Source organism: Poecilia reticulata, linkage group LG17, assembly GCF_000633615.1.
Source record: "Poecilia reticulata strain Guanapo linkage group LG17, Guppy_female_1.0+MT, whole genome shotgun sequence".
In the NCBI taxonomy this organism is placed as follows: domain Eukaryota; kingdom Metazoa; phylum Chordata; class Actinopteri; order Cyprinodontiformes; family Poeciliidae; genus Poecilia; species Poecilia reticulata.
The window spans coordinates 20,805,188-20,817,888 of NC_024347.1; the positions used below are offsets into that span (position 1 = coordinate 20,805,188).

At 35.0% G+C, this 12,701-nt stretch overlaps 1 protein-coding gene across 6 annotated transcripts in view; it reads right to left on the reverse strand.

The window, feature by feature from the left end:
• Positions 1-23: 23 nt before the first annotated feature.
• asic1c (acid-sensing (proton-gated) ion channel 1c) overlaps positions 24-12,701 on the reverse strand; it is a 111,753-nt gene continuing 99,075 nt past the window's right edge. For 5 of the 6 annotated variants that reach the window (XM_008434282.2, XM_008434281.2, XM_008434284.2 and 2 more), the window contains exons 10-11: positions 12,584-12,636; positions 24-10,472 (exon numbers count right to left, since the gene is read on the reverse strand). In XM_008434282.2, the coding sequence (XP_008432504.1) occupies positions 10,394-10,472; positions 12,584-12,636 (132 nt within the window). In that variant the 3' untranslated portion in view covers positions 24-10,393. The remainder of the gene's footprint in view (positions 10,473-12,583; positions 12,637-12,701) is intronic. The other variant, XM_008434278.2, reaches the window with a different exon arrangement.

Consider the following 12,701-nt stretch of genomic DNA (forward strand, 5'->3'; position numbering starts at 1 on the left):
TCTGACATTCCTAAGTAGTTTTCTTTTTTTTTTTTTTTTTTTTTTTTTTTTTTTTGCTTATACAAGTCTTAACACCAGTAGAGACCAGTGTAAGTGTACCAACACTTACACTGGTAAGTGTTGGATTTATGGTAAATATGGATTTACCATATTAGGTAAATCCATACCTAATATGGATTTATATTTCCATAAATATATTTATATTTGCAGGTGGAAGTACGGCTGAAAGTAAGTCAGCTTTGAACAACTTGTTTGTTTAGGAACTTTTATGATTGATATGTATACAGTTCCAGTCAGGGGTTTTTATATGGTCATCATCTGTAATATGTTAATTTGAGGCTGTTAATAAATTATTTAAACTGCTATTTTCTAGGATGGATTGCTTATGCGATATACAGCTTTAGTAAATGTTTTCTACAAAAACGATTAAGGGTAGAAGTAAAAGAATTCATGGATTAATGTAACAGAATTTAAAAAAAAAATTACAAGTTCAAATCCCATAGTCTTGTAGTAAATTACACTAGGACCACTATATTTCTGTTTTCCTGAAGACGTTTCTGGCATAAACCTGGCTGGATATTTGATCACTCATCCTGGCAGGATGTTGTTAATTTAAGTTGCTTGGTCTCCTGGCACACACTCGGCTTTTCAGTATAATTGCATAGGCCTTTTTTAAGTCGGCTTTATCCAAGCCAAATCCAGTTTTGATGTTTGCTTGAATTGCTGTCCTGTTGGAGCAGTTTTAACCAGCTAGCTGTTGGGTTGAGGTGGAATTGAAAAACACAGAAAGGTCTCCAGCATTATTCCATCCTCTCTGCAGCATAAATCCCTACAGCGCAGACCATGTTCTTAGATTCTAACCCCCCACATCCCAACACACTTCTTCCTATTGAGGTCAAAGTTTTCCCATCTTTGCCTTGTCTGACCATGAAACGTTTCACCTGTTGGCATTATGTCAACTCTAAGGTGTCTCTGGGGTTTGCAACTTGCTGTTCAAGTAGTTTCTACTGATAAATTTGATTATTGCCCATGATGAGTGTATATAAACTCGTGAACAAAACTGTAGCAATATATATCAATTATTTCGCACTTTGTTTATGCCTTATTAGTGTTCTTGCAAAGCTGTTGCTGTTCCACTTTGGTGATTTAGAGGCAGCTCAGTGAAGCATCAATGTGTGCTTGCATACAAGCAGCTTATCTTGCATCAATCAGCAGCATGACGGCAGCCTTGTTGATTAGATTTGTATGCTTCATGCACTGTCCCCACTTTACATTTCCATTCCAGTCCCCCTCTCCCCCTCTATTGATGCTAATGTCCATTAGGGTGCAGGCCTGGCTTAAAGGGAAGGTATAATTTGGTATAAATTCAGATTGGCTGTAGCATTTTTGAGATTGTAACGGCTTTAAAARGCCGCTTTGGGTTTRGCTACCTTTTTAGACGAGCTGTTCCCTTCAGCCCCAGTGGCCAATTGGTCCATATTAACACTAAATAAAGAACMTAAGAGTTATCTGCCTACAATCTTTTGACAGATTCTGAATTCTCCTATCTTAATAGGTCTGCCTGGAGGAGTTTATCGATATACATGCACCATAACGCTAATGGAACCACCTGCCTTATCAGATAGGCAGGTGCCACATGTGACTAATATCCACATTAAAAGCCAACCTTGTTTTTTTGGGGTTAAAATCCTGTAATTGGTGTTCATTYGGTTTATATCTCAGTGGTCTTTAAAGTATTTTGGTGCATAGATATTTATTGATTTGAATACTTTATATTCTGTTAAATTTTGCTGTTGCTAATGTCGGCCCYCTSCCCCCAAGTAGCTGATGCGGTCCACCATAGTGTTTATCAGGAGTTTAGAAACTATATACTTTTCAAATGCTTCCCCTTTTTGACAGTTTTACTTTTTTTAATCAGACTTCCAGGAAGTAAGGATTTCATTAAGTACTTATCACAGGGAAGCAGCAACCTTCCTTCTCAGAACTGCTACAGTAAATTGTAGGATTTAATTAAATTTTTCTGAGTATAAACTTGTTCTTTTCTCTTGAGGCTAAACTAGCTGCAGATGTTATTTTCCCCAGCTGTCGCTGCTACCAAATAAACAATTTTCCAAGAAATAACACAAAGGAGGATGAAAAGACTGCAGGCTATTTTTACTCTGAGGACTTCACACTTTTACCGTTTCTTATAGTTTAAATGCTGATTCAGAAGGGTTTGTTCCACTGACCATTGTAGATTAGTATAAAAAGCAACTTTATTAATATAAGTTTTTATTCTCAGGCTTTTTATTTGCATCTTTGTATTTATATTTGTGCACTTTGTCACAATAGTTTAGAAGATTATTACGCGTTAAACACGGACATTCAGAATAATACAGCTATTACTAAGTAGACCAATATTTACATGATGACCATTTGTGAAACATTTTACCATTTTGACACTGTTTATCTCTGAAATGCTTTTTTTAAATGGTTTTCTACTAGTTTAAAGAGGAAACGCATCTAATTCTGTAAACTGTTTTGCACCGTGAGCTTTTTTTGTTTAGTAATTGCCATATTAACATATTAGATGTTTTATTCCACTCCAGATGATTACAGTGATAATTTTGCTATTAAAAGCCAGCAGATTGAGTGGCATCTAAGGCAACTGTCTCACTGTGGAAAATATGTTTCCTTCATTTGAATTATGTAAAATAGTTAATGGGTGCATGTATTTATTAAACATGGAATGTCTGTTTTCTTTTACTTAGATGTAGCAAAACCTTTAGTTGGTACAGAATTGTATTCAGTAGTTGTGTAGATATGTTTAGTGACATTTTAAGCATTTAAAATGTTTGAAGGATGCGTGCTTTTGACTTAAATTATAAAGAAAAAACAACCAACTTTTTTTTTTTTCTTGCTTCTTTGTTTTGTGGATTGCAGCAGCAATAAGAAGCTTTATTTGAATGAAGGATGGGTTTTGCACTTTGGCTTCTGTATTTGAATTCATTAGAACTTTGGACAAACATTGTGACTTTATGTCAAAGCCATTAAGAATCCATATTTAGCCAAGTAAAAAGGATACACCTTTTCTTTTCTGTGAGAAATCATTCACTCCTGAGTTATTCAATATTTTAAAATTTTGCGGGATAAAAAAAGCTGATGTCAMCCTGATTTATTTTAGATAAATACATGTGGAAATTACAAATTAAATCAAACTTCAATATTGGTTTTTGTAAAAAAAAAAAAGTTTTTATCCATAATTACACAACAAATAAAGATTCTTGGCACCTTAAAGATAATTTTAACCAGGTATCAATTGCATATTGTGCTAAGAGATATCGTGCTACATATTTTAATGTCATAGATGCATTTTTGATTCTACCTAAACAGTTTTAACTTTTTTGTGCTTGCAAAACATTTATACTTTAACATTAATAGTCTTTGATTTTATTATGTTTTCTACAACAACATAACCTATAAAGTTCTGAATATTGTAAAGTGACATTCATAGTTTATCAAGTGGCACTGAATCTATATCTGATTCAGATATGAGAGATGACGGCTGAATATTCCGTCTTTGTAAAGTATACCATAAAAATCTAAATGTTTTTAAATTATCATTTTCACATGGGATTAACCTATATCTTAACAACTTGAAGGTCTGCTAACGGCTCTCTTGTGTGGTCCAGTTTTGCTAATGTGGAGTAACTTTGACTGTTAATTGCAAACTCATTTTCACTAGACTTGTGCAGGAATTTATTTTAAATATACAAATTTAGACATTTCTTGTTCCCTCCCCAACAAAGTGTTTCCACATTTGTTTTCCTTCTCCATGTCGAATACCCGATGTGTCAAAACGGATATAAAATGTCATCTGTCAATCAACATCTTTTAAAAAGGATAAACGTTTAATTTATGGGCAAAAACAGTCAAGTGTGTAGTAACTATTTAATGTACAGAGTTAAAATCACATATCTACAGTAAAATACACATAGCGCATGTAGAGCCAGATGAARCGACTCCGGGTCTCCAGATATTTGTGGATGTGTGTGTCGGGAAGGGTAAAATATTACCTGTAAGAATCTGTCTTAAAGGCACACCTCAGCTTCAGTTTAAGCTGCAATATATTTAAACAACCTTTGCTAAAATAGCTAAGAGGTTTGTGTGTGTTATCAAATACATTTCATAAAGATGTGGAGAAAACCCTTTTTGATTCATCTGACTCCAGAAATACACCTTGGACAATACAAAGTGAACAGCATAGCTATCATTACATTGATAGATCTGATATATTGGGAATACATAATGATCATGCAAGGAGAAAATGTGATTCGCTGTAAAATATTAGCATAAAATAGTTGTTTGTGTAGAATACTTGTATTTTGACTATAGCTATGCAGTAAATATCAACTTCATGAAGTTCATTGATGATTTCTGCCAGCTCAGGTACACTCTGCTGTTCTTTTACATGTAATAAGGCAGGGGTTGGGGTTAGAGGTAAAGACCTGGGACATTCCACCAAAACCCTCATCTAGGATCTCCAGAGTATGCAGAAAAGTTGAGTCAGTTTTTTTTTTTTCTTCATTTTTTTGTTTTTCCCAGTAACTCGACTCCCACCCAAATCCATCAGAGCAATGCAGCATCATTAGAGCAGCATCATAGTGTAACAAGAATTGGCACCTCAGTGTTAAATGTTTGGATGGTGATGGTTTTTATACAATGGCCACCTTCATTCCTTTGTGTTACAATTGGAAGATTTCTATTTTACATCCACTCCTGCTGCTTAATGCAGATTAATGTCATTAATTCAGAATGTAATTGATRTATTAATTACAGTAATTCTATATCACATATAAAGTTAATAACCACTGTAATATATTTAAACATTTACCTTTGACTTTAAAGATTGACTTTCAGCTAATAAAAATACAAAACGATTTTTTTTTTGTTGTAAAATTAGGACATAAGACCAATAAAAAATGTTTAATACATAAATGTTAGCCCWCTGAAACGCATGTCCATGTGCTGTACTTTATACTCGGTCAGGTCTTCTGCTGCATGCATTCAATGCATCGTGGCATTGAGGCGCCGYTGCTCTGCTGACGTGTTGAGGAATGCAGACTGTTTTCATATTGACCTTCAAATTGTCTGCTGGGTTAAGTTTGGTGATTATTTCTCTTCTTTCCTGTAATCTTTATTCTCTGTGGGGCTTAGGGCAATCCAGATTGATGGTGAATCGAGTATCGTGATAACCTGATCACCAAACAGGTATTGGTAATTAAAGTAGTGTGGGATGGAGCCACGTCTAGAGGGTAGAGTTATTAAGCACAGGGAGCCATAAAGTGCTATAAAATGTCTTGATAGCTGGCTGTGCTGATTTTGAACTTATGAAACAGGCAGTGAACCAACACTAGTACGTGACATGACTCCCAAATTATCGCTGACTATCAAAACTTCAAATTAAATGTCAGGCAACTTGGATTCTGTGCTTTATCCTCCAGACTCTGGGACCTTGATTGCTTAATGCAAAATATACTTCCAACTAAAAAGAGGACTTTGGACTATTGAGCAACATTCAGGTCCTTTTTTTAAGCTCGAGTACGATGCTTTAGACATTGCCTCTGGTTCRGCAATGTCCGAACAATTTGTTTCATAATCTCAAGCCTATTAACCCTGTTGTTAGTGCACCTATTTCTCACAAGGGTTTTCCTTTCATTGAACTTTCCAATATAATTCTCAGGTACAAGACTATGTGAATAACTAGCTTTTTCAGCAATTGTATTTTTCGATTGCGTAGATAATGATATRGCATTTTCATAATAAACATTTTTTTATTGGACTTATGTAGCCAATACTGAAATTTTAGTGACTGTAGACCAGAATTATACAAAGAAATGTCATTATCATCACTGACTGCTAGAAATATGTTTCCTTTCTGGATGGAATTACTGAAATAAATTCACCAACAATATTCTAATTTAATGACATTTACCTATATTCATGTAGCTCAATTCCCTCTTTTTTTTTTTACACCATTCTCATAACAACCACATCTCCCCCTTTATTGCTTTTACTGCAACTCCATTTATCTTTTTTTTTTTTTTTTTGTCCTGAAAATGTAAAATCTCTTAAAAAGTCTGCCTTACAGGTAGCTCCGTTCCCGTTCCTGTTGTCAGAGCCAAGGGCACATCATATTTAACAGTGTGTGTCATTTTAAATTAGAGCCACACAAGGCTGTCAGGATCACAGACATCCCATCGTTGGCTTTCAAGCGATGGCTAATTTCCAAGGGTTTGTGCTTCACATCAACAGTCATCTAATACACAAACTACAAAGTAATAAAGCTACAGCTGTTTGAACACCATAAAATGAAACTGTTGCATCTAAATCCTTTCACGTGAAAGAAAGAGAATGGTGGGTTTGAGACGTTTTGTTCAGTACCTACAGGTCCGATATGTGAGAGACGAGGACTTAAATAACAGTGAAGCAGAGGAAGAAGCATGACGCCAAGATRAGAAAAGTTATGTACTTRWGCATGGATGGGTAAATATAGTTTATTATACTAGATCATTTGTACATCACAAACTGTTATTTGTGACTTATTACATTTTCTGGGATAATGTTTGTATACAGTGGTCAATTTGTACAATGTAGCTCTKTATTATAAATCAACCAAACTGAGTAGTGCTGCGAAGCATGGTTATGATGCTTTGAGGCGAATTCTTTAATTAGTCGGCGTGTAATCCCCAAAAAGAGACGTAGAAATTCAAATCTTATTAATGGATAAAGAAAGAATAAGATCTATGTGTGTTTATCAGTTTATAAATATTCATATGCAATGCTTTATATAAGTATCTGACTTTTTTTTTTGTAGTATTTGACTGCAGGTATTTACAAGTTTCTATCAAGTTTAGGAATGTCACCAGTCTTTTTAAACTCTTCTTAGTGTATACATTACTGTCACATGGGATTGTGCTGCTSAGTACCTTTAAGACACTATGATGGAAGAACAGGTTGAATAAGGGCAGCAGSGAGCCAAACGGTTTCTGTTCAAGTCAAATCAATGTTGCATTTGTGAAAACTACCCATATCCGCCCCCCCTACCCATATCCCCCCCCCCAGAGATGAAAGTGGTCTATGTAAATTTCACCACCTCACCAAAGTAATATTTTCATGTCAGCTGATACGGCTAGGATTGACCTAGCTCTAGCTCCCAGAATTAAGTGTTTCCTTATCACCTATTGAAACTTCACTTTGGTAAATATATGTAAAGCCTTTGTTTTCAAATTTCAGTTAATACATTGGAATACATTTCCCTTTCATTATTTTTGCATTCAGTTGCGGCATCATCTGGCATCATTCTTGCTCATTCACAGTGAAAGTTGTCACTTTTGTTGTGCCTGTTGCTATTTATTTTTTTCCCCATTACAGTGCTAGTTTTGGTAGGTTTTCAGACAAATATGGCAGCAGGCAAAATATTACAGTGCTTCATCCCACTATTTCCACATATTTTTACACTAGAGTCTTACACTTCAGGGTTACTTCATTGTGATTTTAAATAATAGACAAAATGAGTCCATAAGTTTTAGGTGAAAGTAAAAGATGCATTGTTTTTAAATGTTTCCACATTCAAAACTTATTTAATCTGAAGAATGGGACTTGCTTTTGTATTTAGCCACCCTGAGTCAATACTGCAACTGCAGCTGCAGGTCATTAAGGGTTTGTCTCACTACCAACWATGTCCATCTTGACATTAAAAATGTCTTCCTATTCTTCTTTGTAGAACAACTGAAACTCAGACTTAAAAGGGTGTTTGGGTAAATATGCATCTTTACGTTTTCTTTACGATTATCCTGTTTTTACCCTCCTGTTGTCCTCATTTTCTGTGTTTAGGGAAAACACATACAAATCTCAGTCATTTTGACCCAAGGACAGCAGGAGGGTTAAACTCTTTCAATTTCTTCATCTGATATTCTTTACACATTATTCTTCATCTGATATTGTGTCTATGATGTTACAGCACCCAAATGTCAAAAAATATTTAGCCTTTTCACCTCAAGATGAGCTTTGTGCTGGTCTATCACATATAATCCCAATAAAATACAATTAAGTTTTAAAGCTATCAAATGTAAAGATTAATAAATTGTGCAAGGCATTACAAATTAGTGATAAAACTTGACAGTAGAAATTCATAATGTGTTCAACAACTTCCTATGTGATTTGGTAAATAAAGTATTTTCATTCAACTTCAAATCCTATCTTACTCTTGTTCTGAATTTCAGTGTCAGTATTTAACTTTGTATTTGTTGRATTGATTTACATTTATCTGTGATCAGAACATCTTGTTTATAGTGAAGAAAGGAAACCCACCCTAGAAATTATGGCAAGCCACTGTAGCATATAATCAAACCTCTTCTATGCTCCAAATAGTTTTTAAACTTTCAAACATGGAATTTGAAAGAGTCCTTTTTAAAGTTGTTTGTACAAAATGTCTTACAATAACCAATCTGGATTGTTTTTCTTACATCTAGGTCCTCAGAAATGAATTTATATGAAAAAAATGTTTTAAAATAATTTTATATATTTTAATATTTTWGTCAAATTTCACATTAAGTAGCTAAACTGGACACCTATYGCAAATATCCATTGTCCAATTCTTTCAAGTCAAGAAGAACATTTCAAATGTACAGGGCTATTTAAAACCCTCCATCACAATATTGCATATCAGCATTGTGTTTCACTGGTGCATGACAATATGTGACTTTGAGAAAACAGAAGTTGCAGAATCAACTTTTTACCTGTCTGGCACTGCAGCAATAGTAACTTGATCTCTAGCCAAGCCAGGCAGCCACAGCCATTTTTAGTGATGTCATTTTTTTTTTGCATGACAGTCACAATCAAAGAATATATTTGGCACATACTCTGTACTGCTACAAAACGTAAGTAAATGCTACACAAATGTCATTGCGATTATTTAATAGTAGCACATTTTTTCTAGTGCTATGTTTTCCAATTTGCCTTGTACTGATGAAGATTCACTCACATCTGCATGCCGAAAGCTTTGAAAGGCTGCTACAGCAGGTTAGCCCAACCTAATTTTCAAATCAGTCCAGCAAAATATTATTTGAACATTTGAGGACACTCAAAGACTGTGTGTAAGACATAGAAATTTCAGTCCAAGATGTTCATATGGAAAAGGAAAACAAAAATCCTTTGATCCAAATACCAATGCAATATACAAGAACCTTAGTGTCAGAACAATTTTGTAATTCACAATTAAAAACTGAAACATAACTTATTAGATCATGTGTTCTGGTAGGACTKCTGTTTCAGAGGAAAGTTCTGAAAAGTAGTAAATAAGTTTGGCAAATGAAAAATCTGGTGCGTGAGTCAGACAAAGAATGATATTTTATGTATTGAACATGATGACTGAAAGAAATGGCATTTTGCATTGCTGAAATGTCCTTGTTGACTATGATGAATTAACTTACAGATATGTGCTTTTAAGATTCTGTGACCAAACATATTGTCATATAAATGTTATTTGAACTGATAAGTGGCAAGCATCCATTTAAATGGGAAGGAGAATTAAATAAAAAACAAAATGGGAAAAAAAGCAATAAAAAACCCCAAAAACAAGTCCAAAATAAATTTAATATAAGCTAAAGTTACAATCAAATGCCTTTTTCATCACCAAAAATAACAAAATGACTAAATCAAATTTTCGGTTCAATATGTCATAGCAATTGTAAAATAATACATAATGCTTTAGCAAATATACAAATATTGAAGTTCCTGCTCTTTTGCAAAGTCAAGTAAGCACAGTTTTCTAGAGACATTTCATAGTCTCAATGTAGCGAAAGGCAACATTAGTCATGTATTCTCAGGTCTGAGAAGCTCTTTCAACCAACAGTTACCTCTTAAAAGTAAATGGTTATTCAMTACAGCACTGGTTTAAGTGGTGGGAGATATAGTACTGAAAACAATCAACACTTTTGCACATAMYAGTCCCTATATTTGTTGTTTTCTTGATTGATTAATACACAGCAAAACTGACATAATGCTRTTACAAAACTCAACATAGATTGTRGACCCAGTTTTAGACAGATTTGTCTGTGCGGATTGTTTGATTTAAAGTGACAGTTCAACAAAACCAAAGGTACAAAATGAAATGTGGATAAAATGAACATTGATGCCCTTCACATGGGTGTTAAACCTGAGCTCTGTTTCGGAAGTGGTCTCTTTTTGTGTGTGTTGATGATGATATTGTATTTCTATCATACTGCTTTTGAGCATACACTTAATGCTTGTCTGTTGAATGCACAAATTATTTCACAGTTTGCCGTCAAGTCTCGAAATGTGCCCCCAGCCCCTGCGTTGCGTCATCAACAAGCAAATTCCTCAAAGTTGCCTAAAGTCGGGTGACGAGGTAACATGTTCGGCGTGAATCCGAGACTGTCCGAGTGACTCCGGAGGGTGTCACATGTGCTCTGCAGGAAAAAAAAAAACAGAATGGGGAGGGGGAAGCAGGGAAAATGAGTTCAACCGGGTTAAGGGAGGAAGAGATGGCGAAGAAGGAGGAAACCAGTAAGTTGATAAACAGATAAAATCAAAGTGAAAGTTGGACATAAGAAACAAAGAGAACAAAAAAAAAAATCAAATGTGGTAAGGGGAAATTAATCAAAACCAGAAAAAAAAATAGATCAGATGATTATCATTGAGACAGACACAAGGGCAGGATATTTCATTGAAGATGATAAATGACATAAACAGGGAAATGGAAAGTAACAAGTTTGGAGATGTTACATATGTAAAGGGGTGGTGGTGGGGTGAAACGAACAAAAGCAGGGAGAGGAGAAAGAAAACATATTTTTAGTCGTGTTTTTGCACTAACAAGTACAACTCTAAAGCTCTAGGAATTTGACACAACAACATACTGGATGTCTGCATTTCCCTATGAGTACAGAAGAACAAATCCTTTAAGTAAATGCAGATACAAGTCCTCTCAATAAATCAGAATATCTTWAAAAAGATTTATTTCAATAATTCAAAAAGTSAAACTCATCTATTATACATATTCATCACACATAGTAATATATTTTAGCACTTAATTCTAATAATTTAGATGATTATGATTTATAGCTAATGGAAACCTTAATTTCATTTTTTTATTTCAATATTTCATAAGACCAAATTAAAGAAAAAAATATTAAATTCTTAAACATCTACATGTCCATGTACTTGTACAGTAAAAGTGCTTAAGACTTATCCATGGCTCTATTTTCGTTAATTACCACATCGGTGTTGAATGTGATCAGCATGCGGCTCTGCTGACATGTTAAGGAAGTCCATATTGCTTTGATAACGGCCTTTAGCTGCACATTCAGCCTTGGCTCTGGTTGTCTCTAATCTTCATCTTGATAGTAATCCATAAATGTTTTATGGGGCTTAGATCAGGTGAGTTTGCAGATTTGCATTTTTTTTCTAAATTAAATGCAAAATTGACTTTTAACTGAAATGTTGTCTGGACCACTGATCCAGAGTCCACTTTTTCACACCCTGAGCCCAAACAAGACACTTCTGATGTTCTCTAGTTCAGGAATAGCAAAACACAGYGGTAGGGCATGTTCTGGATGCGTTTACATGTGGTTGCTATGACTACACCAACTAAAGTTGCAGCTCATGCCTTGTGGAGCTCTTCCAAATTATTGCTTCACAATATGAAATTTGTAGTTCATCCTCTTAGAGTGGTGTGTCAATGACCATCTGGACATTTGTCAGGAGACAACTGTAATTCTGAAAGATATAACATGTCATAACTATGTCATAGCATTTCAGGATTAAATGTCCTTTTTATTGGTTGAATTTAAAATTCTAATACTCTATAAAGAAAATACAGGATTTGGGGTTTTTATTAGCTGCGAACCATAATCATCACAATTAAGAGAAACACGCACTTGAAATATATCACTTTGTGTCCAGTTAATCTGTATAATACATCCCTTTTTGAATGACTCAAAGGCTTTACATTGTCGATAGTATATTACTCCTCTGAAAAATATTATTCCAGCAACCACCCATGTGTAAATCAGGCAAACTTATTGCATGCAGGCCTGTGATAACGTCACAATGTGATGATCTAGTGATGTTATCTGGCACAAGCCGGAAATGCATTGCAGCTGAATGGACCTCTGCACTGCAGGGAGACAAATGGGTCTCAAGTGGCCCGATGTTTTGCACAACCGAGTAAATATGTGTTTTATTTTCACGCGAGTGCTGTACTTTAACTTATGTGGGGAAAGCATCATTATTCAGGGAGCAGGTTTTGTACTGTGCAGAGAGTAAATTTTAGAGGCACTTGGAGAATCCAACCAACTCTGTCTCTCCTTTTGAGCCTAAAAACACAGACACTCTTCATGACCGACTTGTCCTGGCTTAGGAAAAGATATCMAAAAGCTCACCGGAGCCAGTTAATCACCCCTCTCTTTGTGACTGCCAAATAATTATTTTACACCCACTGATGCATGGCATGAATCTTAGGTATGAATGAAAGAGAGGGACAGCATGGGAGGGAGCATCTGTTATTWATGGGGTGTGCTACCTGGGGGCATGATTAGGCGTGACACCAGGGCTGGTTGGGTTCTCTGGAAACTCCTGGAATAGACATGATGAAAAGAAAGATGGGTGAGGGTGATTTAAATGAAAATAATAAAAAAAAA